The sequence below is a fragment of the Macaca nemestrina genome, chromosome 6 (assembly GCF_043159975.1).
Source record: "Macaca nemestrina isolate mMacNem1 chromosome 6, mMacNem.hap1, whole genome shotgun sequence".
In the NCBI taxonomy this organism is placed as follows: domain Eukaryota; kingdom Metazoa; phylum Chordata; class Mammalia; order Primates; family Cercopithecidae; genus Macaca; species Macaca nemestrina.
The window spans coordinates 69,026,967-69,054,879 of record NC_092130.1 but is presented as its reverse complement, the minus strand read 5'-3'; the positions used below and the strand labels follow the sequence as shown (position 1 = coordinate 69,054,879).

The 27,913-nt window shown below is 38.4% G+C and overlaps 1 protein-coding gene across 1 annotated transcript in view; it reads left to right on the top strand.

Moving 5' to 3' along the window:
• Nucleotides 1-26,206, top strand: part of LOC105471123 (calcium/calmodulin dependent protein kinase IV) — a 254,313-nt gene extending 228,107 nt beyond the window's left edge. Inside the window, exons 8-11 of the mRNA XM_011723486.2 lie at nt 14,827-14,902; nt 19,929-20,055; nt 24,397-24,549; nt 25,612-26,206. Coding sequence (XP_011721788.1) covers nt 14,827-14,902; nt 19,929-20,055; nt 24,397-24,549; nt 25,612-26,052 — 797 coding nt within the window. The 3' untranslated portion in view covers nt 26,053-26,206. The remainder of the gene's footprint in view (nt 1-14,826; nt 14,903-19,928; nt 20,056-24,396; nt 24,550-25,611) is intronic.
• The last annotated feature ends 1,707 nt before the right edge of the window (nt 26,207-27,913 follow it).

The following is a 27,913-nucleotide window of genomic DNA, read 5'->3' as shown; positions in this document are numbered from 1 at the left end:
AAATACTTGTTGCACTTCTATGCACTAGGCACTGTTGTATGTTGTAAAGATATAGCAGTAAAAACCAGACCAAAAGAACTCTTCCTTAAGTATACTGTAATACATTTTAGTGGGAGAAATGACAATACACATGTAAAATATACAGAAAGAGGTGATAATTTCCCATAGAAATTATAATATAAAGTTGGAAAAGGAGCCTGGGTTACACTTTAAACAGGGTAATTAAGGAAGGCTTTGTGTTAGAATGGAATATGTAAGCAAAAATTTGAGAGAAAGAGAACAAACCACGTACATATCTAGGGAAAGAATGTTCCAGGTGAAGGGGATGGGGCACACTTATCCTGAGGCAAGAACACACCAGGTGTCTTTAGGGTCCACCAAGAAAGTTAGTTGGTTGATTGGAATGCAATGACAAGGGGAGAAAATAGTAGGTAGGAGAGGGGATAACTAACAACTGAAGGAATGGAGTTAACATTTACTGAGATGGGAAGACATTGGAGCATCAGGCTTGGGACTTGTTAATTTCTACATGCCTGTTAGATATCCAAGTGGAAGTGACATGTGGGCAGAAGGGAATATATGGTCCACATGTCAACTTGCCTACTGATATAAATATGGGTGTTACCAGCATATAGATGGTATTTCAAGTCATGAGACTATCAGGTATCCCCAAGGCAGAAAAGGAGACAACCCAGACTGATGCTTTGGCAACACCACCATGAGTAGGCCAGAGAGAAAAGAAGGAACATGTATTATTTACAGAAATTCAAATAGTAGAGGAAGCTCTACAGGGCAGAATTAGGAATTGTGAGTGGTTGTTGCAAGGCACAGATTTCTGGCTCAATATACAAGACAACATTCTAACAACTAAAGCTGTCAGCAGTAGTAGGGGCTATCTCCTTCGTTTGGGAGTGTTCACAAAAGCTGATTGACTCATCACTCAGGATCCAAGGCTATCAGCAAGGAAAGAGAAGGAAGACTCCTGTTAAGTTTTATATCACCCATTAGATACATATTGTGTGGTATTAAATAATATCACCAAAAACTGTCTATATACTCTATACATGTAAACTAAGTTGAGGATTATGGCAACCACTTACTTAAATCAAAGTTAACCAAATATATTTTGACTTATGATGGCTGATAAAGTTGAATCTCAAGAGATTGTCCCCAATGTCCTCTCCTGACTTCTCATGTTCTCTTTGAGTTTAGAGACAGTTTTTTTTTTTTGTTTGTTTGTTTGTTTTTTGAGACAGAGTCTCACTCTATCACCCAGGCTGGAGTGCAGTGGCTTAATCTCGGCTCACTGTCACTGCAAGCTCCGCCTCCTGGGTTCAGGCCATTCTCCTGCCTCAGCCTCCCAAGTAGCTGGAACTACAGGTGCCCGAGACCACCTTTTAATGTAACGGTAATCCTTAACTTCTGAGTCTCCAGACCGTAAATCATTTTTGATGCCCATTTCTATGGAAGACACTACTTGGAGAACAGAACCAACTGTGCCAGAGAATTCACAGCTCTGTGAGGATTCAACTCTATTATTATATATGTGGGGGTGGGATGATGGGAGGAAAAGAGGTCAAAAGGAAGAGGTGATTGATAGCAAGTGGGTAGAAGATTTGCTTAAAATGTCTTATTTTGGACCAGAACACCCACAAAATGTTCCACTTTAAAATGTTATTACAGAAAGAATATGCATAAAATAAAAATAAGTTTTGCAAGAATTATTATTGATAATCATCAGTGACAAGGTTTATATCTATCCGTTAGAGAAAAACATGATGTTTTTCTTTTCTTTTCTTTTCTTTTGTCACACATGCTGGAGTGCAGTGGTGTGATCTTGGCTCACTGCATCCTCCACCTCCCGGGTTCAAGCAATTATCCTGCCTCAGCCTCCTGAGGAGCTGGGACTACAGGCACACGCTGCCACACTGGCCTAATTTTTTGTATTTTAGTAGAGACAGGGTTTCACCATGTTGCCCAGACTGGTCTCGAACTCCTTAGTTCAAACAATGCACCCACCTCGTAACATTTTTCACACTTGACACGAGACACTTTAAATTCTAAGTCCACTACTTTATCTTTGCACCTCCATCTACTGAAGAGATTTTTATGTAACTTTGATATCAGGATGAGATGGGTTTATTTATTTTATCCTACTTCATCCCACAAAAATTGAAAGGTAGCTTTTCAACAGTTAATACTACTTTGCTGGCATCTATCAAAACTCTGAAGTGACCTGGAGACTCGGTCTGATTCAGAGTTGGATAAAATGGCAATGACATCAAGTTAGGAAGGCTCGATGGAATTTCACAGAAAAGCAAATTTCACAGGGCAATAAAAATAAGTTGTATTTTTTTTTTCCTTTTTTGAAAGCACTAGGTGTTCTCAAATATTTGATTTTCTCTTCAGGATATTATTTTAAAAATAAAAAACAAAGATGAGGAAAATAAACAGACTATTTTCACTCATTTATAAGATTTATACAAAGAGAAAATAATATAATTCTTGTGGTAAGGAAGACTATTTTAACAGCTTAAATGAAAAACATGAAGTGGGAGTTGGATTGACTGATAATTGCCATGCAGCAAATCAAGAGCCCTGGAGAAAGGAAAGAGTGAGTTAGAACATAAAGTATATCACTTGTGTTTCAAAACACCTAACTTTTTCTTTTCTCGCTCCACTCTCAAGTCACAGAAAACTAAAATGACAGAAGCCCCAAATACTTTCTCAGTCCTTCTCAACCTTTCAGAGCATGATACGCATAGAATTGAGAATGTTCTGAGGTTCACTGTAGTAAGCTGACAAGGCTGCTTCTAGCCAGAGGCAACCCCCTCTGGAAGTCTCAGGTCTATTTCAGTCTCATCTGCACCTTTGTCACTGCACTTAGTCTCCTGAACTGGGGCATTATCTTTTTATCAAATCAAAAATTGCACCACGTTTTAAACAGGTTGTGCTCCTTTCTTAGCAAATGTGGATGACAGCTAAACAAAGGACCGCACAAAGTACAGATGCTGAGAAAAGCACCCAGTGTGGAGTCTGCCCAACTGTGGGCACTGCTGCCACCCATAGGCAGCTGCCTCAAGTGCATTCTTCTCCTCTGGGTTCCTAGGCCAAGCTAGGAAAAGGACAGACGCAGAGAATTTCCTCACACTGCTTTTCTGCCTCCCTAGATAAATCCCGTCCACCCTTCACTCTTCTCTCTCCTCCCTCTTCCTTCCCAGAGGCACAATTTAGAGAGACTCTAGATGCTGGGCTCAAGATACAGTGGGTTTTTGCGGCTCCCAGAAAACTCTGAATTCAAGACAAGCCTCTATAGCAAACAAAAAAAGAAAAAAAAAAAAATCCCAGTGTTTTCTCTCCAGCTCTAATAGGGACAATAATTCTGGAAAGTCAGGTTCAGGCTTTCAGATGTAAATAGATCTTTTCCCATATGTTTTGAATTGCTGAAACAGAAAGAATGGAGAGAATTTTGAAACAAACAAGACCCCTGACCTACTGGATCTGCATTCTGGCCTCTACCTGTCTCACAGGCATTGCTCATCCCACCTAGGCATGGCTGGATACCTGAGCCATGCTCCAGCCATGTTGGCTTCTTTCAGTTCCTCCAGTGCCCCTTGCTCCTTCCTGCCACAGGGTCTTTGCATAACTTTTTTCCACTTGCAACTCTCTTCTGTTTTCCTTCAGCTTCTTCCCCATTTGCCTAATTAACTTCTGTAGATCCTCTACATCTCAGTTCAAACTTTGGTTGCTCCAGTCACATTCCCTGACCTCTGTGACCAGGCCAACCCCCTACTAAAACTATTCTCCCTCCAAGCATTTCCAGTTATCACTTTGCATTTCTTCCTTTGATGTTTTTGATTAATGTCTACATCTTCCACCCAACTGTAAGCTCCTAGATGACAGAAACTTGTTCTCTTTAACCCCCTCATTATTCCCCTAGCACCCCCAAGCATAGTTGGCCCATCACACAGCAGGTGCTTAATAAATATTTGATGATTTCTTTAATGAGTGAATGAACGAACCAGTTGACTTCATTCACCTTAGTCTCCCTCAAATTTTTTCCAAAAGAGTTACTAATAGTGTGAAAGGTCTTCTGATGAAGAGTGCCACTCTGTAGTTTTAACTCAGTAAGTAAGAAAGAATCATAAAGCTCATCTAGGGCATTGACAAAATGAAAGTACAGTCAATGACCAAAATCATCCCTTTTAATTTTTCTCTTAGAGATTTAAGAAAAGAAGGCAAGTTTAGCACCAATGGTCCCTGTAAGTAAGCCCTAGGCCATATCTGATGCTTTTTATTTTAGGATCATTTTGAAAACTAGTTACAATGATTTTATTTGATAAAGTGAAATTCATCCTAATCTCTAGAGGGATACTCAGTCTCTAAATGTTTCAGTGGTGCCATCATCTTATTTTTTTAAAAAATCACACTTGACCTAGATGGTATGTTAATGAATATATAATATATAAGGTTTGAATTTTTGTATAATTTTTATATTTAGTTTAACTTTCTTTTTTAAAAAGGAAGTCTGGCATCTTGGGAATTCTAAGACCCTTTACCAAAATTATTCTGCATTGAAGACTGGAGTATGAGGTTTTGTGGGAGCTCGGTATCATTTAGTGTTTTATGAGCAATAACATGAATAGTAAGATAATTTTAGGACGTGGTAGACAGATTGGATTCACTTGTAACACAGACAGAAAAATCAATAAATGATTATTTACTAATTCAGAAAAGGTGATGATTCTAAGTCTTTTAAAATGCATTTTTAAAAACTGTTTTACAAATCAGCAAGAAAAAAAGTGGGCAAAGGGCATGAATAGACAATGCTCAAAAGAATATATACAAATGGGAGAGAATCCACAGACCCTATGTAGGAAGCAAATTTTTCCTGCAGGCCCCAGGAGACAGTCTAAAAACTCTGAAGACAAAGGACATAACCTCTTGGGAGCTCTAGGGCCCTACCTACCAGCTGATCCTCCCTATACTACCACAGCTGATGCTCTCTTGAAAGTGCCACCTCCTGGTAGGAGGCCAGCCAACACAAAACTACTGCAATAAACAAATCTACAACTAAGGACCCTCACAGAGTCCATTTCACTTTCTTGCCACCTCCACTGGAGCAGGTGCTGCTATACATGGCTGAGAGACCTGAAGATGGTTTACATCACAAGACTCTGTGTAGACATTCCCCACTACCAGCCCAGACTGCGGTAGCTCCACTGGGTGGCTAGATCCAGAAGATTAATAACAAGCACTGCAGTTTGCCTCTCAGGAAGCCACATCTCTAGAGGAAGGGGGAGAGCACAGCATTAGGGAATATAGTGTGGGACAAAAGAATCTGAACAGCAGCCTTTTAGCCCCAGATCTTCCCTCTGACATAGTCTACCCAAATGAGAAAGAACCAGAAAAACAGTTCTGGTAATATGACAAAACAAGGTTCTTTCACACTCCCAAAAGATCCCCCTAGCTTACCGGCAATGGATTCAAACCAAAAAGAAATCCCTGAATTGACAGAAAAAAAATTCAGAAGGTCAATAATCAAGCTAATCAAGGAGGCAACAGAGAAAGGTGAAGTCCAATTAAATGAAATAAAAAAAATGATATGAGATATGAAGGGGAAAATCTTCAGGGAAATTGCATAAATAAAAAACATTCACAACTTCTGGAAATGATGGACACACTTAGAGAAATGCAAAATGCACTGGAAAGTCTCATCTATAGACCTGAACAAGCAGAAGAAAGAACTTCAGAGCTCGAAGACAAAGTTTTTGAATTAACCCGATTCAGTAAAGAAGAAAAAAAATTTCTAAAAAATGCAAAAAGCCTCCAAGAGGTTTGGGATTGTGTTAAATGACCAAACCTAAAAATAATGGGTGTTTCTAAGGAAGAAGAAAAATCTAAAAGTTTGGAAAACATATTTGTGGGAATAATTGAGGAAAACTTCCCTGGTCTTGGTAGAGATCCAGACATCCAAGTACAGGAAGCTCAAAGAACACCTGGGAAATGTATCGTGTAAAGATCAACACCCAGGCACATAGTCATAAGGTTATCTAAAGTCAAGACAAAGGAAATAATCTTAAGAGCTGTGTATTCTATGGAAGTGGGCATCGAAAATGATTTATAGTCTAGGGATCCAGAAGTTAAGGATTTACCATTACATTAAAATACTGTATCTAAACTCAAAGAGAACATGAGAAGTCAGGAGAGGACACTGGGGACAATCTCTTGAGATTCGATTTTATCAACCATCTCAAGCCAAAATATATTTGGTTAACTTTGATTTAAGTAAGTGGTTGCCATAATCCTCAACTTAGTTTACATGTATAGAATACATAGACAGTTTTCTGGTGATATTATTTAATACCACATACTATGTATCTAATGGGTGATATAAAAAACTTAACAGGAGTCTTCCTTCTCTTTCCTTGCTGATAGCCTTGGATCCTGAGTGATGAGTCAGTCAGCTTTTGTGAACACTCCCAAACGAAGGAGATAGACCCCACTATTGCTGACAGCTTTAGTTGTTAGTATATTGTCCTGTATATTGAGCCAGAAATCTGTGCCTTGCAACATCCACTCACAATTCCTAATTCTGTCCTGTGGAACTTCCTCTACTGTTTGAATTTCTGTAAATAATAAATGTTCCTTTTCTTCTCTCTAGCCTACTAATGGTGATGTTGCCTAAGGATCAGTCTGGGTTGCACTTAAGGCAGTGCTAAGAGGAAAATTCATAGCCTTAAATCCCTACATCAAAAAGTCTGAAAGAGCACAAATAGACAATCTAAGGTCAAACCTCAAGGAACTAGAGAAACAAGAACAAACCCAACCCAAACCCAGCAGAAGAAAATAAATAACTAAGATTAGAGCAGGGCTAAATGAAATGGAAACAAACCAAAAAAATTACAAAAAATAAATGAAACTAAAAGCTGGTTCTTTAAAATAATATATAAAGAAAAAAAGACCATTAGCAAGATTGACGAAGAAAAGAAGAGAGAAGATCCAAATAAGCTCAATTAGAAACAAAACGGAGATATTACAACTAATACCACAGAAATGCAAAAACTCGTTCAGGGCTACTGTGAACACCTTTATGTGCATAAACTAGAAAACCTACAGGAGATGGATAAATTCCTGGAAATATACCACCCTCTTAGATTAAACCAGGAAGAAATAGAAACTCTGAACAGACCAATAAGAAGAGCAAGATTGAAATGGTAATTTTAGAAATTGCCAACAAAAAAGTCCAAGACCAGATGGATTCACAGCTGAATTCTATCAAACATTCAAAGAAGAATTGGGACCAATCCTATTGACACTATTCCAAAAGATAAAGAGGGAATCCTCCCTAAATCATTCTATGAAATCACCCTATTACCAAAACCAGGAAAGGACATAACCAAAAAGAAAACTATAGATCAGTATTCCTGATGAATACAGAAGCAAAAATCCTTAACAAAATACCAGCGAACCAAATTCAACAGCATATCAAAAAGATAATCCGCCATGACCAAGTGGGTTTCATACCAGGGATGCAGGGATGGTTTAACATATGCAAGTCAATAAATATGATACATCATATAAATAGAATTAAAAACAAAAATCACATGATCATCTCAATAGACCCAGAAAAGGCATCTGACAAAATCCAGCAACGCTTTATGATTAAAACCATCAGCAAAATCAGCATAGAAGGGTCGTACCTTTATTTAGTAAGACCCATCTATGACAAACCCAAAGGTAACATAATACTGAATGGGGGAAAGTTGAACGCATTCCCCCTGAGAACTGGAGCAGGACAAAGATGCCCACTCTCACCACTTCTATTCAACATAGTACTGGAAGTCCTAGCCAGAGCAATCAGATAAGAGAAAGAAATAAAAGGCATCCAAATAGCTAATAAGGAAGTCAAACTGTCAGTCTGCTGATGATATCATTGCATACATACAAAACCCTAAAGACTCCTGCAGAAAGCTCCTAGATCTGATAAATGAATTAAGCAAAATTTCAGGATATAAAATTAATGTACACAAATCAGTAGCTCTGCTATACACCAACAGCAACCAAGATGAGAATCAAATAAAGAATTCAACCCCTTTTACAATAGCTGCGAAAAATTAAAATAATTAGGGACAAACCTAACCAAGGACATGAAAGACCTCTACAAGGAATTCTATAAAACACTGCTGAAGGAAATTATAGATGACACAAACAAATGGAAACATATCCCATGCTCATGGATGAGTAGAATCAATATTGTGAAAATGACCATACTGCCCAAAGCAATCTACAAATTCAATACAATTCCCATGAAAATACCACCATCATTTATCATAGAGTCAGAAAAAACTATTCTAAAATTCATATGGAACCACAAAAGAGCCTGCATAGCCAAAGCAAGACTAAGCAAAAAGAACAAATCTGGAGGCATCACATTACCTGACTTTATACTATAAGGCCATAGTCACCAAAACAACATGGTAGTGGTATAAAAATAGGCACATAGTTCGATGCAACAGAATAGAGAACCAGAAATAAAGCTAAATACTTACAACCACTGATCTTTGACAAAGCAAACAAAAACAAAGTGGGGAAAGGATACCCTATTCGACAAATGGTGATGGGATAATTGGCAAGCCACATGTATAAGAATGAAACTGGATCCTCATCCCTCACCTCATACAAAAATCAACTCAAGATGGAACAAGGACTTAAATCTAAGACCTAACACCATAAAAATTATAGAAGATAAATCAGAAAAAACCCTCCCATAAAAAAACCCTAAGTCTTTGGGCTTAGGCAAAGACTTCATGACCAAGAACCCAAAAACAAATGCAACAAAAACAAAGATAAATAGATGGGACTTAATTAAACTAAAAAGCTCCTGCACAGCAAAAGAAACAATCAGCAGAGTAAACAGACAATCCACAGAGTGGGAGAAAATCTTCACAATCTATACATCTGACAAAAGGCTCATATCCAGAATCTACAAGGAACTCATACAAATCAGCAAGAGAAAATGGGCTAAGGACATGAATCGACAATTCTCAAAAAAAGATATACAAATGACTAACAAACATATGAAAAAAATGCCCAACATCACTAATGATCAGGGAATTGCAAGTCAACACCACAATGCAATGCCACCTTACTCATGCAAGAATGGCCATAATCAAAAAATCAAAAAATAATACATGTTGGTGTGGATGTGGTAAAAAGGGAATACTTCTATGCTGTTGGTGGGAATGTAAACTAGTACAACCACTATGAAAAACAGTGTGGAGATTCCTTAAAGAACTAAAAGTAGAACTACTATTTGATCCAGCAATCCCACTACTGGGTAACTACTCAGAGGAAAACAAGTCATGTGAAAAAGAAACTTATACAAATGCTTATCAATCAATGAGTTGGTAAAGAAAATGTGATACACACACACACACACACACACACACACACACACACACCATGGAATACTATTCAGCCATAAAAAGGAGTGAAATAATGACATTTGCAGCAACCTGGATGGAACTGGAGACCATTATTCTAAGTGAAGTCACTCAGGAATGGAAAACAAAACATCAAATGTTCTCCCTCAGAAGTGGGAGATAAGCTATTTGGATGCAAAGGCATACATATGATAGAAATGGACTTTGGGGACTCAGGGGAAAGGGTGAGAGGGGGATGAGGGATAAAAGACTACACACTGGGTACAGTGTACAATGCTCAAGTGATGGGTGCACCAAAATCTCAGAATTCCCCACTAAAGAAATTTTCCATGTAACCAAACACCTCCTTTTCTCCCAAAACTACTGGAATAAAAATAAAAATATCACAAAAACTGTTTTATACCTTAAAATGATTTTCTTCTTCTATTTTGTTTGGTTTGATAATGAGGTGAGAAAAGATATGAAGGACAGCCAGAGTGCTTATACCATTAAAAGATATATTAATTGATGTTTTTTCTTGAACTAAATTGAAAGTAGCCAACTTTCTCACCCTAAGGAGATCACAGATTAGTAGCATTACCTGCAAGGACATTTAATACTTAGGAGACTTGAAGCTGGGGTGCTAGAGCCTGAACTTTATTATAAAAAATCTTCTGGCTCTTGGTAAGGGCCTATCTAGATTACTTGAGTGTGTTCTACTGGTTCTGAACAAAGTCAATGCCATATTAACTAGTAATTTAAAATATTAGGCTGGGTACGGTGGCTCACACCTGTAATTCCAGTACTTTGGGAGGCCGAGGCAGGCAAATCACAAGGTCAGGAGTTTGAGCCCAGCCTGAACAACATGGTGAAACCCCATCTCTATTAAAAATACGAACATTAGCTGGGCGTGGTGGCGCGCGCCTATAATCCCAGCTACTCAGGAGGCGGAGGCAGAGAATTGCTTGAACCCTGGAGGCAGAGGTTGCAGAGAGCCAAGATCATGCTACTGTACTCCAGCCTGGGTGACAAAGAGTGAGACTCCGTCTCAACAACAACCACAAAAAATTAGCTGGGCATGGTGGCAGGCACCTGTAATCCCAGCTACTCAGGAGGCTGAGGCATGAGAAGCGCTTGAACCTGGGAGGCGGAGGTTGCAGGTTGCAGTGAGCTGAGATCATGCCATTAGGCTCTTGTCTGGGCAACAATAGTGAAACTCCGTCTCAAAAAAAAAAATTATATATATATATATTTGAAAGTTATTGAAAATGATATCTAATTGTGTCTAGGTATTTTGACTGTGTTTCACCCCAATTTTTTATGATTTTCAAAATAAGTTATTTTAAAAACAATTATTTTTAAGATAAATTTATTATGGATGGCATAAACACTTTTTATTCCTTTTGTCTGTTATCTTCACTGTGGGATATTTAACTTTTAATGTGGCAAGTTTACTCACATTGCAGTACAATGCTTCACAAAGAAATAAATTGCCTTTGGAGAGTAAGGTTGCACCCAGTGCTGTGACAGATAGGTCAGAACTTGACATGTCAGGTATGAAAGTCCCTGTAAAGTGGATCCAAAAAGCAGTTTGTGGCACACTATTCATTTTCCTTAGAGTTCTTTCGCTGGGAGCTATTAGCAATGCCTAGAGAAAACACCTGACCCTTGCCAGTATGTGTCTGTCTCTGGTCTGCCCAGGGTGGTAGGGTTGATTTCACTGGAGCCAACAGGATGAGTCCCTACAGGGCAGCATGCACAGTAGCTGTTATAGCAGAAGAAATGAGAAAAGGAACAGGTCTACAGGTTAGAATGCTTGTTTTTGTTCTCTCTTCTTGTTAAATGATCAGTAACACATCCTTTACTAATAATATAATGGGTAGCAGGTTAAAACTCAAAGTTAAGTTGGAAATCAGCTATTTGGATTCATTTACAGTTTAGAGGTAAAAAACCAAGATCCAGAAAATGTAAAAGACTCTCCCAAAATATTTCTATATTTATGTTTAAATGTCAATGTGGGGCTTGATAGCATTTCAGACAGGATAAGATTCACTGATGTGAAGACCTGCATGGAGAAGGACTAACGCATGTTGAATATGCATGCTCAATATGTGTGCATTCGGCCCCTTGACTGGAACAGCTCCCAGAGACAAAAATAGGCAATAGCAGCCCTCCTGCAATGGCAGCATAATCTGAGTTCCCCTTTACAAATGTAAGTTCACTGTCAGGGCTGTTGGGCTCAAAGACACTTTCTGTGGGGTACAGGTTGCTCCAGAGAATGAAAGCTAACCTGACAGAGTGAACGATGATAGTTGGCATCAGCCATGCCTGTTTCTTAATTTTGTTAATTAAACCTTAAAAGAAAAATTTTCTAGGAATAATTCACCTGTAGATTAAATAAAGCTTTTTGGCTGCAGATACAGTTCCTTAAAGGATGCGTCTTGCTGAATTGCTGTGTAGCGTGCTAGAATGCACACCTTCCTTTCACTGTACAGGCTCTTTATCTCATGTAGGGGGCACTTCAAAAAGTTTGTCAGAAAATGGTGAAAAGTGATGAAAAAATATAAACTTTATTTCTCAACATAAACTGCATCAAGGTCAAGACACTTTTGTAAGTGATAACACCAGCCATTTAGTCTATCCCTAGAGAACTGAGGATCCTGGGAATTTAACCATGTCAATGCAGTCTTTTTACATTATTAACTGAAAAAACAATAAGTGTTCCTTATAGAGATTTTAAGATAAGGAAACAAAAAGAAGTCAGAAGGAACCAAGTTACTACTGTAAGGTAGATGCCTGATTATTTTCTATTGAAAGTCTCACCAAATTGTCCTTGTTTGATAAGAGGAATGAGCATGAGCATTTTTGTGGTGGAAAAGGATTCTCTGGTGAATGTGTCCTGGGAATTTTGTTGCTACAGCTTTGGCTAACTCTCTCAAAACAGTCTCATATGAAATGCATGTTATTTTTCTTTGGCCCTCCAGAAAGTCAACAGACAAAATGCCTTGAGCATCCAAATAAACCATTGCCATGACCCTTGCTCTTTACCAATCTGCTTTTGCTTAGATGGACCACTTCCACCTCTTGGTAGCCATTGCTTTGATTGTGCCTTGTCTTCAGGATTATACTGGTAAAGCCATGTTTTATGTCCTGTTATAATTCTTTGAAGAATCGGTTCAGGATTTCAATCCCACTTGTTTAAAATTTCCATTGAAAGCTCTATTTTTGTCTGCATCTGATCTGGGTGCAACAGTGTTGTCATCCATCGAGTGGAAACTTTGCTCAACTTTTAATTTTTCAGTCAGAATTGTGTAAGCTGAACTCACTGAGATGTCTGTGGTGTTGGCTATTGCTTCTGCTGTTGCCAGTCCTCTTCAATTAGGCCATGAGCAAGATTAATTTTTTTTCTCAAAAATTGATGTGAATGATCTGCCACTATGGGCTTCATCTTCAACATTGTCTTATCCCTTCTTAAAATGAGTTATTCTCTTGTATAATGTTAATTTCTTTAGAACATTGTCCCCACAAACTTTTTATAAAGCCTCAATGATTTTGCCATTCTTCCACCCAAGCTTTACCATAAATTTGATGTTTGTTCTTGCTTCAGTTTTAGCAGAATTCATGTTGCTCAGATAGAGGCTCTTTTCAAACTGAAGTCTTCGCCTTTTTAGTGTCTCAAACTAGATCCTGTTTGGACATGTTATGACAAGTTAGTACAAGTTTATTTTGGTACAAAAAATTGTGAGTTTCATGCATAATTTTTTTTATAATATGCATTTTCCATGAACTTTTTGAAGATGCCTCATATTTTATGTAACCCAGCTTCTACTCAGGGAAAAGAAACCTCTAATTGGAACATGATGAGAGTTAAGGGATAGTATGGGAATAGGTCAGTGGAACACCCACAGTATTCCTTCCTGTATGGTAAATCCAGAGTCCCATGAGGATAGCCTCCTTCCAGAGCTCACTTTTTTTCTTTCTTTCTTTACTTTTTTCTTTCTTTGAGATAGAGTCTTGTTCTGTTACCTAGGTTGGAGTGCAGTGGTGCCATTTCTGCTTACTGCAACCTCTTCCTCCTGGGTTCAAGCTGTTCTCCTTCCTCAGCCTTCTGAGTAGCTGGGATTACAGGCACCTACCACCATGCCTGGCTAATTTTTTTTGTATTTTTAGTAGAGACAGGGTTTCACCATGTTGGCCAGGCTGGACTCAAACTCCTGACCTCAGGTGATCCACCTGCCTCGGCCTCCCAAAGTGCTAGAATTACAGGTGTGAGCCACCACGCCTGGCCCCAGAGCTCATCTTGATAGGCAACACTGAATGTTGACATTTCCAGTCAGCATGGACAGAGAATCCTGTTTACTTGCATTCCAACCCCCATCCCAGAGAATGTTGTGGTGTCCTCACCCCCAAGGCCTTCCTCAGGCAGCCATCAGCATTAATCAAGAAGCTCCTTCTTCGAGAACGCTGCTGGCACCTACAGCACTTGTGTTCAAAATCAAGAAAGGCCACTCTGGACAACAGGCCTGAGCTCTATTTCTCCATAGATGGTGGGGCTGTCACTTCCCCTTTTCTTCTGTTGTTAAATAGGCAAACAAATAACACCGTTAGTATTCAGGGAAAGTGCCTGGATCCAGTTAATTACCCATTTTCACAAATCTAAGGTAATAAAAATATAAAAGATACTGCTATTCTCCACACCAGGACTATTTTATGGCTGAGAAAGCCTTCCTTTTTCACAGCAGCAGGCAGAACTAATACAAGCCGCCTCACTGTGCACAGATAAGTTCCCCTTTCTCAGTTCATGACCTCAAGCTGATTAGGATCAGCTGCTCTCTGGAGACCTACATGCATCTCTCAATGCCAGGACATGTGCCAGGGCACCTCCTAGCTCCTGCTGCAACTGTCCAGACTAGATACTTGTCAACCCTCCTCACCGTCTGCGCTGGTTTCCACCCTGCACACTGTCAGACCCACACACTTGCTGACACACCCTGCTCCCAGCAGGTCTAGATCTCAAGGCAGCATAATTGTGACTTTTTTCTCCCCTCTTATGCTTAACTTTCTTTCTTTTCTATGTACAAAGCTCTCTTTGAAGTACTGTGTCTATTGTAGCAGAGATATAGCTCTATCTACTTGATTTGAGCAGTATCATTATATTCTGACATAGAATATTAAAGTTAATAGTGTTATTTTATGCATCCCAAACACAGATAGACTATAATCTCTCTTACTAAAATAGACATAAGTATTTATAGCTTCATACTGTGGTTTGGGGAGAGAAGATTGATTATAAAACTGTTCAGAAACTTTTTTGATGAATTTATTTCTTTCCCATTGCTTGATATTAAAATATAAATGTTGACTAAGCTCTAATTTAACACAATTTTCACTTTTTCTGCAGCACCTGAAATTCTTAGAGGTTGTGCCTATGGACCTGAGGTGGACATGTGGTCTGTAGGAATAATCACCTACATCTTGTAAGTGAAGAAAAGCAATATTTATGGAAACTGTTTACCTTTCTGTGACATTTTCTAGGTACCTCTAATTCTCATAAAAACCGTAAAGATTACTTTTTGCCTTTTTGTGATTTTCTGTTACATATTAAATGCAGTTGGTGATAGAATTTCCTGAAAATGAACATTGCCTTTTATTTTGTAATTTTCTTGAGACCAGAATTCTTGTCCAGGGCTTTCCTATGTCTATATCCACTATGTAATGTACAGCAGATTTAGGAAACAATTTATTACTTGACAATAGTAAAGAATATGAGCCCAAGACCACCTGTGTAAACTTGCTCTTATTTTACTTATTTGCATCTCATAGAAAATTATTAGACTTATTCCTTTTAAAAGGGCAAATGACTATTTAATTTCTTAAGCAATTCCAAACTGGTATATTTCTTATCAGGAATATTTTAAAAATATTTTAAATGCATTTTAGCTATCAATTTTGTTTCTTATTTCTGTTAGGTTTTCAAGGGTCTTAAATTTAACACCCTACACAAATTTCTTGGGAGAAAAATAAATGAGTGAAATATTTTAACCTCTGGTATCCCCAACTCCATTCCTGAGCTCCTGTCTAGTAAGAAAGAAGGAGTTTCATGAAATTTGCTAAAGACATCTTGGAACTGAAGGTGGTGATGAAAAAAAATCAACCAAATAGAAGAGCGTCTGAAGGAAGAATACTGTAGAACAACTGAAAAATAAGATATCGATGCTTTCAAGAGTTTAGTTCAAAACAAGGAGACTTAGTTGCCATTTAGAGAGTACTACAAAGTTAGTTGTTGGAATGCATAATATTCAAATTTAGAGAAATTTTGAAGGGTTTGAAAATAGGTATATTAGTCTACCTGGGCTGACATAACAAAATATATAGACTGGGTGGCTTAAATAACAGAAAGCTATTTTCTCACAGTTTGGGGGCTGGAAGTCCAAGACCAGAGTGTCAGCACAGTCAGCTTCTGCTGAGGACCCTCCCTCTCCTGGCTTGCAGATGGCCACCCTCTCACGGTGTCCTCACATGGTGGGGAGAGAGAGCAAGCTCTGTGGAGTCTCTTCTTATGAGGGCACTAATCCCATGAGGAAGACCCCACTCTCATGACCTCATCTAAACCTGACTGCCTCCCAAGGGTTCCATCTCCAAATACTATCACATTGGGAGCTGGGGCATCAACATATGGATTTTGGGATTGGAGGGGGGAATACAATTCAGTCCACAGCAGAAAGCTTTTAATTAAAGTTGTTTTTAATAGTAATCTTAAAAAAATTCAATGTCCTGGTGATATGGACTAGGAATGGGCTAACTGTGGTAGGGCCCACAGGCACGTTGGCAAAATCTAAGTTCACCTGATACACAATGGTTGATATCCAAGATGAAAAGGTTTAACAAGCAACTGATAAAATAGCCACCCACTAATATGTAATACAAAAAGATATTTTGTGTGCTCAATTCCTTGTGTCTTTAGAAAAGCTTGAGAGGGGCAGGGTGCAGTGGCTCACACCTGTAATCCCAGCACTTCAGGAGGCCAAGACGGGTGGATCACAAGGTCAGGAGATCGAGACCATCCTGGCTAACATGGTGAAACCCCGTCTCTACTAAAAATATAAAAAATTAGCAGGATATGGTGGTGGGCGCCTGTAATCCCAGCTACTCGGGAGGCTGAAGCAAGAGAATGGTGTGAACCCAGGAGGCGGAAGTTGCAGTGAGCCGAGATTGCGCCACTGCACTCCAGCCTGGGCAACAGAATGAAACTCCGACTCAAAAACAAAAAAAAAAAAAGCTTGAGAGGAATTTGGAGAAGTAAAGAATCCTGTTTTTGTCCCCAAAACGTAGGTTTGCCCCTAAAGTAGAAATATACCCAATTTATGTACCAATATACCAACAATTGTTACATTGTTGAAATGTACTGGGAGGCATTAAGTATTAATGATATGAAAGAACTTTGAGAGATGGAAGTAGGAAATTAAGTTACATTTACCCAGAAAAATTAGAATGTGGAATACATAATACTTAATGATATCACTGACATGGGAAAATGAAGGGAAAAATATAATTACTTGAGAAATATTTTATTGTAACCCTGAAGATAGTTCTAAAATTCTGTCCTATCCCCTAGTCCATTACCAAATTATACAAACTATTTTATATATTTCTTTTATCTTTATAAGCTTAAGGTAATTAATTAATAGGTTTAGTTGAAAGTAAGAGTGGTAGCCTTCAAAATGAAAATAACAGTGCTGCTTACAACTAATATTCTTTAGTTTTTGGCTAACTTATGTCAGGCCCTAAGCCTGAGGACGTTTTATTTACTCTGTAGTTCATTAATAATTGGTGAAGCCCACTGGCAAGGTTGACTGGCACATTTTCTCTAGTGGGTTGTGCCACTGGATCTCTGTATCTCCTTTATTGGATTGGTTTAATGTACACTTAGTGGCCTGCTGAGCACCTGAGTCTATGACCTCTAACATCTCACTCATTTCACCAGAGTGGCTTGGAGACAGACAGAGTAGAGTATGGAAAGTAACCAAATGGAACTAAAGATCCATTTTGTTAATGCTTCCTGGGAAAGTAAATCTTACAATGAAGCTACATTATGAGCTTCAGTCATATTCTTTCTTCTGTCTTCCAAATGTTGAGGCATTTGTGTTACCGATATTTGTCTGTACGTACATAAACTCTGGGGCTCTTTTTTTTTTTTTTTTAAATAAAGCTATGAATAGACATTGGATTCCTCCTATCAGTGTAAAGAACTCTGTTACCTCTTTTGTCCCTCTTCTTGTGGCTACTGCTGCATTTTAACTTCACTCTTTGCTTCTTTGTGTGTGTGTGTGTGTGTGTGTGTGTGTGTGTTTTGAGATGAAGTCTTGCTCTGTCGCCCAGGCTAGAGTGCAGTGGCACAATCTTGACTCACTGCAACCTGCGCCTTGGTTTCAAGCGATTCCCCTGCCTCAGCCCCCCGAGTACCTGGGATTACAGGCGCGCGCCACCATGCCCGGCTAATTTTTTTGTATTTTTAGTAGAGATGGGGTTTCACCATGCTGGCCAGCCTGGTCTCGAACTCCTGACCTCATGATCCACCTGCCTCAGCCTCCCAAAGTGCTGGGATTACAGGTGTGACCCACCGCGCCCGGCCCACTCTTTCCTTCTTAAGAGTTCTAGCTTGTCACCACCAGGCTATTGATATAGCCTTGCTATTTCTAAGAATGCTATTAGGCTGAAAATGAAGGCCATCCTATTTTTTCTCCCAGGAATTCTCGTATCTTTACCTTTTATACCTAAACCCTCTGCCCCTATAGGCAAAAGCTGCAGGACTGGGTCTTATGATCCGATCAGAAATCAGATAGCATCAGAGATTCAAACTCTCTCCTTTAGCTTTGAACACTACAGTTCTGCCCTAAGGCTTGAAGTTGACACCTTTTACCTCTGTCACCAAAGCACAAAGTCACTGACAGGACTGAAATGAGAGAAAGGGCATGTGAACACTATAACTCTTGACTGGTCATTTTTGTCTCTAGATTTTCAGAAGGGGAAATATAAGGAAACTCCTACACTAAGTCTGGAAAGCTGGCTCATTCTCCATGACTAACTGCAACAGGCCAAAGGTTTCTAGTGTTGTGGAGAGCAGGGCAGGGCAGGCAAGGCCAGACTCTCCCATTGTCAAGGTGAGGACATGTGTCCCATCTCACCTTAGGCTGCTCTTCCACAGGCAGGTCGGGAGTGGGATTCTCTGTGCAGACTGTTCAGTAGGGAAAGGGAGAATGCATTGGCCCAGGCCTCTGCACTGTCAGGCCTTGCATTTTTCTCACTGGCTCCAGAATATCTGGAAGAGACAAAAATTCTCCCAGTGGGACATTCTGTGAGCAAAAGGACATACGAAACTGCTTCGTTCTAAAAACTCATTTTATTAGGATGCACTTTAATTTTTCATGCTATGTGTAACAAACCTGCATGTTGTGCACATGTACGCTAGAACATAAAGTATAAAAAAAAAAAAATTCATGGTGTGTACCAACCTGGTCAGCTTGAGGGAAGTCTTTGGGAAAATGTCTTTTATTCATCCTCCCTCCCACCCTCATTTTTTTTCAAATGCAACACATGCAACACATGCCCTGGCATGGGCTTTTTTAAGCAGTTCCCTCTTGGTCCCTACTGATTTTAGAACTTCCACCCATCTATAAACAGTGGACGCTTGGTGGTCCCAAACAACTCGCTTTTCCTTTCTCTCTTGTTAAGATGCCCAAGATTGTTCTCTGTCCCTTTTATCCCATTTTTCCCATTCATTTTTAAGCTGACTCCATAGTAGAAAATGATACAAAGAATAAGGTAAATTGAGGCTGCTCATCTCTTTGGCTGCATCTGGTGGCTATATTAATATTAAACATCTTTTAAGGTCATTCCCTGACAATAGTTTCAGCTCCTATCTTTGTTCACTCTGAAATCCAAACTGGAATGGAATGGAAATATCATAAAGCTTTATTCATTTCTATGGAGGATTTCATAGAATAGGGCAGAATGAAAATAAGTGAAAATTTCTTCTTTCCACTTTTTAATTTCTTTACTCTCAAAATCCCAGCTCTTCCCTTTCATACTAAATTGGAAGTCTGTTCAATCTCTGTCTGCCTGTCTGTCTGTCTTCTCAATACCTGTCAAAAAGTCCATGGAAAGGCTTTAGCATAATGTCTGTAATGTTAGCTATTATTATTCTTGTTCTTCTGTGTAATAAGAATTATAAAAATTATTATTATTATACAATAATTATAATTATTATTATAGCTTTTTGTAGAAATCCTAAGTTGGTTTTATATTAATTCCTACTTCCTGAGGACTTATGTGTTTACACTATCAATAGTGAATTGTAATAAGGCAATTGCATGCTCGTGCTAAGTAGACTTGCTTCCATAGTAGGAAGCTGTGAAAAAGAACAGTCTTGAATTCCTACAGAAATTTGATGAAATATACTTGAGCTTTTAAAGACATTTTATTCTCTATATTTTATTCCTCTAGACTTTGTGGATTTGAACCATTCTATGATGAAAGAGGCGATCAGTTCATGTTCAGAAGAATTCTGAATTGTGAATATTACTTTATCTCCCCCTGGTGGGATGAAGTATCTCTAAATGCCAAGGACTTGGTAAGTGTAACCAAAACAAAATGAAACAAAATGAAATAAATTTATTTTTAACTAATTAATGGGCAGTACAATTTTTAAAATTTTTACCTTTATTAATATCATGTTTTCTTTCTATTTTAAAGTATTTTTAATAAAATTAGTTCATTAATACATTTTCCTTAGAGAATAAAAACTAGATATGTTTTTGACTCCTCACTAGTTGAATTATCAAAAACTACAATTACTACAGTATTAACGAGCTTTTAATACCTGATAAGTATTAAAACCTTGCTTATGAAGAAAGCTGTGCTGGATAAATTCAAACACAGTTTACACAGAATTCTGTTTTAACATGGCTTGCAATTGCCTAGAATTTAGATATACTTCATTTCTTTTTTTTTTTTTTTTTTTTGAGACAAGGTCTCACTGTCACCCAGACTGGAGTGTAATGGCATGATCATGGTTCACTGTAGCCTCCAACTCCTGGGCTTAAGCAGTCCTCCCACCTCAACCTCCTGAGTAGCTGGGACACAGGTGCATGCCACCACACCCGGCTAATTTTTAAATGTTTTTTTGTAAATATGGGGTCTTGCTATGTTGCCCAGGCTGGTCTCAAACTCTTGCCCTCAGGCAATTCTCCCACTTTGGCCTCTCAAAGTGCTGGGATTACAGGTGTGAGCCACTGCACCTAGCCTAGATATACTTCAAGTAAAACAATATTGCTTCCTGAAATTTCATTCAAATTTATTAAAAATCCTGATAGTAACATAAGTCCCATTATGTATCATTGGCATTATAAAAATGTTCCACTGTGTTAATAGTTTATTTTGTTTGTTTGTTTTTACATTGCTTCTCACTTAAGTTAATACTGACTTAACTTAAGTCGTTTGTTTGCATTCAGGAAATCCATACCTTCTGAGGAGGTCACTCATCGCTTATAAAATAAAGAGGATGCTAACATGAGATTGAAACATTTATCATCAATCCACTAGAGAAAAACCACACGGACATAATCGAAAGCTGACTTTTGAATCATAGAAGGTTAGATGTACAAGAGGACTAGATGCCTCCTAAGAGGCATCTAGATGTACAAGTGGACAATTATGTACAACATGCCTCTTAGATGTACAACATGCCTCTTAGGAGGCATCTAGTCCTCCTCTCATTTTAAAGATGAGAATGCTAAAGACCAGAGAGGTGAAATGATTGCTAAGGTCACACAGCTTCCCAGCAGAAAGACATTATTAGGGCTGATCCAGTTTTCCAGACTCCCTTTCCAGTGCTCTTTTTTCTTCAAGCATTTCTTCCTTACCCTCTGTGTTCCTTCATGGAACAGACTCCCTAAGGCTCATGGCTTTTCCAGCATGACTGGGAAGAGAAAGTCAGTGTGTGTGATGTGTGATATATAGATATGTCATTGCAACTCCTTCCTCAAGTCATACCTCATGCTCCCAAACATCCCTTGAATCCATCCAGTTCTCTCCCCTGGACCACTGCCCCAACCTCCTATCTGATTTGCCTGCCTCTTCTCATGTCTTTCTCAAATACAGTCTGCACAGGATTCAAAGGGATGGTCTTATAAATAAATCACATCATGTCCTTGTCCTGCTTTAAGAATCTTAGGATAAAATCCAAAACCCATAACAAGATCTACATGATGCTGCCTGGTCTGGGGCCTGCCAGTCTCTCCTGTGCCATCACTCACTTCACATCTCTCTCCTTTGCTCACTCTTCAGTCTAGTGCACCACATTTCTAGTTTATCATCAGCATATCTCAGGATATTGCCATGGCTCTTTCTTCTGCTCTGTAATGTTCTCTCTTTCTTCCTCCCCACCTTCTCCTCCATTACACATACACCCATACACACACACACACACACACCCACCCACCCACCCAGGTAACTCTTATTCTCAAGCCCCAGCTGCCACTAGAGATCCCTTGAGAGGCATGGTTGGCCTTCCCCTTCAGTCCCTCCTGCCTACAGTTGGTTCCTTCTGCCAAAATCTTCCTTTACCCCCTGCACTCCCCAGTTCATAACAGTCATCATGTATATATTTAATGGTCCTCCCTAATTAGATTTTAAGCTCTGAGGCAGGACAAAGCATGTGTACCCAGACCTCAGAACCACATGGGCATATAGTACAGACTCAGTAAATGTTCATTGGATGAAACAATGGATCCGGAAGTACCCCATGAAGTTTTAGAGTCTGACACACCTGGATTTAAGTGCCCCCTTTGTCATGTCCTGGAAGTGTAACCTTGGGCTCATGATCTAACCTTGCCATGCTTTAGTTTTCTCATCTAGGATAATTGTACCTATCTCTAGGTTGTTGTGAGAATTAAGGAACATAATCTATGTTAAGTAACTAATATCAACTAACTTAGTAATAGTACTCTTATTTAGCCTTCCTTCCATTTCTTTTCACCCTTAATAAATATTAAGTGAATAAGAGGGTTAGCTTTGATGTTCCTTCAGCTAGATCCCATGTTAGTTTATCACTACTTAAAACTTCAGAACTGGAAGAATCCTTGAGCTCCATAAATGTATACTTACTAAAAAAAACCCACATCTGTTGTGTCATTGGCAGAGACTAAGTGCTGAGGAGTTGGGGAATTGGATGTAAGGGGTACCACAGGGTAATGGCGAGGTTTTGAGTGTGATTCTGACCTTCAGAAAGTTTCCTAACAATTCAGTTAGGATTGTTATCAATATCTTCAAATGTAAAGATTAGCAATGGTGTATATAAATTTTTGGTGCACATTGACTTTCAATAAATTCTTTGCATTTTCATGAGGAAGATAGTAATGATGAGGGAGAGGAGAAAAATGATTCAAAAATAAAAAGAAAATACCTAATTGTCAAAAATGTTGTAAGGATTAGGTCTCATTTACATGAAATTATTAATAGCCCTGTTCAACAGATGATAGCTATGACTACTATCAGATTTTTATTTACTACCATGCCTTCTTTCTTTTAACCATCCTGCCTTCCTCCATGTCCTCTCAGATTTTAAGCCTAAAAAGCCTCATGTCTCTGTCCACTACAAATCTAGCCCAGAAACACATTCTTTGCAGAAAGGAAGTGAACAGAGAACCAGATAGTATTTATTCCTCATTTGCCTTGCCACCTGATTTCCTTAGCCTGTGTTCACGTCTCCTTAGGTAATTAGAGGTAGAAAAGACCTGAGACTTACAACCACTCAAAGCTCCTTATTTTACACGTGAGCAGGCCAAGGTACAGAGAGAGTGACCGCCTTGGAGACGTCATGGTGTAGTGGCCACAAGATGCACTCTGACATACACAGACCTGAGTTTAAATACAGGCTCCATCAATTCCAAATTGTCTGACCTGAGGCAAGTCACTAACTCTTTCTGAGCTTCCCTCCTCCCCTCATTTATGAATTGGCACTATTAGTTCCAAATGATAAGGCTACTAAAAGATGACATGAGTTTTGAAAACCTTATATATGCATCTAAGAAGCAATTACAAAGGAATTAAAGTGGAAATAAGATTCTGTAAGGAAAGGGCCTGAGGGGGTGTCCACAGGCAATTCATATGTTTGTCTATATCTAGGGTCACAAAAGTAGCGAGCGGCATAACCAGGGCTTGAATGCACTTCCTGACTCCCAATAGTCTCTACATCATATCAGGTCACCCCTACTAAGCCCAGGATTGTGGATTATTTTATTTGTTGACCTTCCTGGCAATTTATTGACTGCCCATCCTCACAAGCAGTAGTAAACCTCCAAGAATGGGCTGCCATTGATTGAATTCCATTCTTTAAGCAAATCATGCCCTCAAGCCACTGACTTCCTGGATTATAAAATGATGTTTAAATTCTAGGCTTAGTCCTTCAAGTACCCTCAAGGGGTTAGAAAGAACTGTAAACCCCAAGATAGAAACATACGGTAGTATTCCGTAAGTGCTGGGATACTCTCCCTGTTGTTTGCCATTTAATCCCCACAGAAAGAATGATGGTGCATGAATGATTCCATTCTGTTACCATAGAGATGTACTTTAAGTTCTGAATTCTAGGTGATTGTGAAGTGCAGCCCAGAATTATTTTGCTTGTTCTGCCTTAAAAGAACTTCCAGTCCACAGGCAAGGGTGGAGCTGTTTCTTGACTTCTGTTGGAAAGCCGTCTGCTACTTTGGGGGTATATGGCCCTGTCTTCTCAGACTCCCTCAGCTACTGCTACCTGAAGCCATTCCTACCTACAGTAGGACTTAAACAATTTTTTTCTAACATGTATTTAGTGGTACTGCTGGGAAATAGAATAAGACCTGCAAGTTTGTAAGCTGAGTGCAAGTCCAGGTCATCATAAAAACCTCACTAAGTTTATGGTTCTTTATTATTTCAGGTCAGAAAATTAATTGTTTTGGATCCAAAGAAACGGCTGACTACCTTTCAAGCTCTCCAGCATCCGTGGGTCACAGGTAAAGCAGCCAATTTTGTACACATGGATACCGCTCAAAAGAAGCTTCAAGAATTCAATGCTCGGCGTAAGCTTAAGGTAAGATAGCATATATTTTGGTTTTGTTTTCAAAAAAATTATCTCCTCTTGATCTATCAATAATAGTTCTAACGTTCTTCATCTAATACTATTATTTATTTCTTAAGGCACCAGGGCAAATCCTGCTTTGAAATTCCAATAAGGCTGACACAAAGCTACTTAAGTTTTCTTATACTCTTATAAGGAATTCATGATTAATAAAGGGAATTTGTTTTAGGTTGATATTTACATACCAAATATATTATTGCTGCTTCTCATCTAATTAAAGTGTACTGCTTAAACAGCATTGTTCAGGAAAAACTGATATTCAGAAAATTGTTTTCTTTCAGAATATGTAAAACTTGGGAAACAATTTTTGAAACTATATTTACTAATATAGATAAATAATTTACTTGACAAAAATTTTAAAAATTAAGTGATATAGTAAATTACTTATCATTTTATATAGTACCTATGGAATAGAGATTAGGAGCTTTTCTATTACATAACTGTGTTTAGGACTAACTATGTAAGTAGAGGATCTCAGAGAGCAGCTAGGAGTCAGAGTTAGGGTCCTATGCCGCCATTGCTTACAGTCTGATACAGAGTAAACAAATCTGAAAGGTTCCATGGTCACATTAATTATAAATACCCCAAATTAAATAGTATTGACTTAACCTAGGATTTCTCAAGCTAGTTTGATTATGGAACTCTTGTATCCCCATGATGACATCCATATGGTAAAAACTACTAACATCCACAGAACTAGTGTTCCGTAAAACAAATACACTAGGAAACACAGTTTAAAATTTTCAAAGATTGGTTAGTCACAGGTAAACACACGTACTCAGGCTTTCAGTTGTCCAGACGGTTAAATACACTAATTTGTATTTAATTAGAGATTAAAGAGGTTTTACTGTTCATTCTCCAAATTTTATTTTGGCAAACATGTAGGAATAAGGTACTTTGAAAACTTTAAAACTAACCTATAAAATAGAATCCCTAAATGCAAAGCTGGGGTTGAGCTCTGATTTGGGGTGTTAAAGCAGAGGTAACACTTGACACTCTTCTGTTTCCAATCAGGCAGCGGTGAAGGCTGTGGTGGCCTCTTCCCGGCTGGGAAGTGCCAGCAGCAGCCATGGCAACATCCAGGAGAGCCACAAGGCTAGCCGAGACCCTTCTCCAATCCAAGACGGCAACGAGGACATGAAAGCTATTCCAGAAGGAGAGAAAATTCAAAGCGATGGGGCCCAAGCCGCAGTTAAGGGGGCACAGGCTGAGCTGATGAAGGTGCAAGCCTTAGAGAAAGTTAAAGGTTCAGATATAAATGCTGAAGAGGCCCCCAGGATGGTGCCCAAGGCAGTGGAGGATGGGATAAAGGTGGCTGACCTGGAACTAGAGAAGGGCCTAGCAGAGGAGAAGCTGAAGACTGTGGAGGAAGTAGCAGCTCCCAGGGAAGGGCAAGGAAGCTCTGCTGTGGGCTTTGACGTTCCACAGCAAGATGTGATCCTGCCAGAGTACTAAACCAGCTTCCTTCAGATCTGGAAGTCAAACACCGGCATTTTATGTACTTTGTCCTTCAGCAAGGAAGGTGTGGAAGCATGATATGTACTATAGTGATTCTGTTTTTGAGGTGCAAAAAAAATACATATATACCAGTTGGTAATTCTAACTTCAATGCATGTGACTGCTTTATGAAAATAATAGTGTCTTCTACGGCATGTAATGGATACCTAATACCGATGAGTTAAATTTTGCAAGTAAACACAACATAACACTTAAAAACATACATTTTCAGCAACCAGTGGCACATATTTGAAGTGAATAGTAGCAAATTGTTTTTGCTTTGAAAACCTAGCCATCCTACATCCTTTGGATTTCTTCACAAGGCAGTAATTCCTTTGAACTACTGCTTAGCTAATATTAGGCAGTGCTAAAAGACATGTTCCCATAAGTTTTACAACATTTTACTTTTTATCATTGATGTGTTCAAACTGTTTACAAGGAGATGCTTGTAGATATAGTTGTACATATATGCAAAAAAAAAAAAAAAATCTACTTGCAATGGTAAGAAATTGAAGTATCCTTTAAAGGCCATGAAGCCATATGTCCCTAAAGCTTGTGTGTGCAGAATGCTTTATTTTATTCTTATTTATATATACTATATTAATAATAACCAAAATGTTCTAAGATTCTGCCATTTTACAACCCTGGAGGAAGTAATTTACAAACTCATGCTGAGTTTCATTCTTTCCTTCACCTGCTCCCCAGTAAGATGACTTTCTGATAGACAAAGCTTAGGGCGTAATAAAGAAACAGGGAAGAAAAGAAGGTAAGACTGTACTTAAACTGATGAAGATAAGATTGATTCCTTTTCATTTTCCAGATAAAATTGTATTTACTCATGAATTTATACAAATTTACAGATAAGAACATTTTAATGCATAAAATCTATAATTACCAAGGTTCAAATATTTACAAAAATCTATTTCACAGGTTACTGCCAAAATGTCTTAATAGAGTAGGAATAATATTCTGTTATAAGATTATTAATTATTGACTTTAATAGAGTAAGAAAACATTATTCTTTACCAAAGCTCTTTTTTTAATCCAATTGATGGTTATCGACACATATCCCTTACAAACTAAAATTCTTTATGAAAAGCTAGTATGTCTTTTTCTCATATTTGGAATGAAAGTACCCACATTTTACAATGTAGTATTGAGAATGTGCCTGCCAAGAAATTTAGCACAATGCAATTTATTTACCTTAAAAAACAAACAAAAACAAAAATAAAGAAAAATACTGATTTCAAATCAGTCTCTTAAAAAGCTGGAACATTAGACCTAGTATTTTATTATGATTTTTCCCAGAATAAATATAATTTCTCCTTGACTTTCATAGAAACACTTTCCCCTTATAGAAATTGCACTAAGTATCTCCAATTTATTTCTAGTTTGAGTTGAAATGAATATTTTATCAGATTAATTATGTGTCTATTTTTGGTGGGTTAATTTTAAAAAGAATTCATTTTAAAAAAATAATTATTTTCAGAGACCAAATTAAAGACAATAAAAAATGGCTATCACATAAAATTCCTTATTAAAAAAAGAGATCTTAAATTATGTTGGCTCTCCCTCAAAACTATTAAATTAGACAATGAAATTAAAGCTCCAGGTTGTAGAGGCTGTTGGACCTCAGTTGACTTTCTTCTTTTCAATCACAAATCTCCCTCTACTACTATTCTCATGGGAAGGAAACAAGGTAGGACTTCTTATCTTTCATAGTTTAAGAATCTTAACAGGTCACTGATACGGAGCCCTGAAGAGGCACATCATCTGGGCTCAGAAGATTATTTTTTGTTTTGTTTTATTTGTACTATCT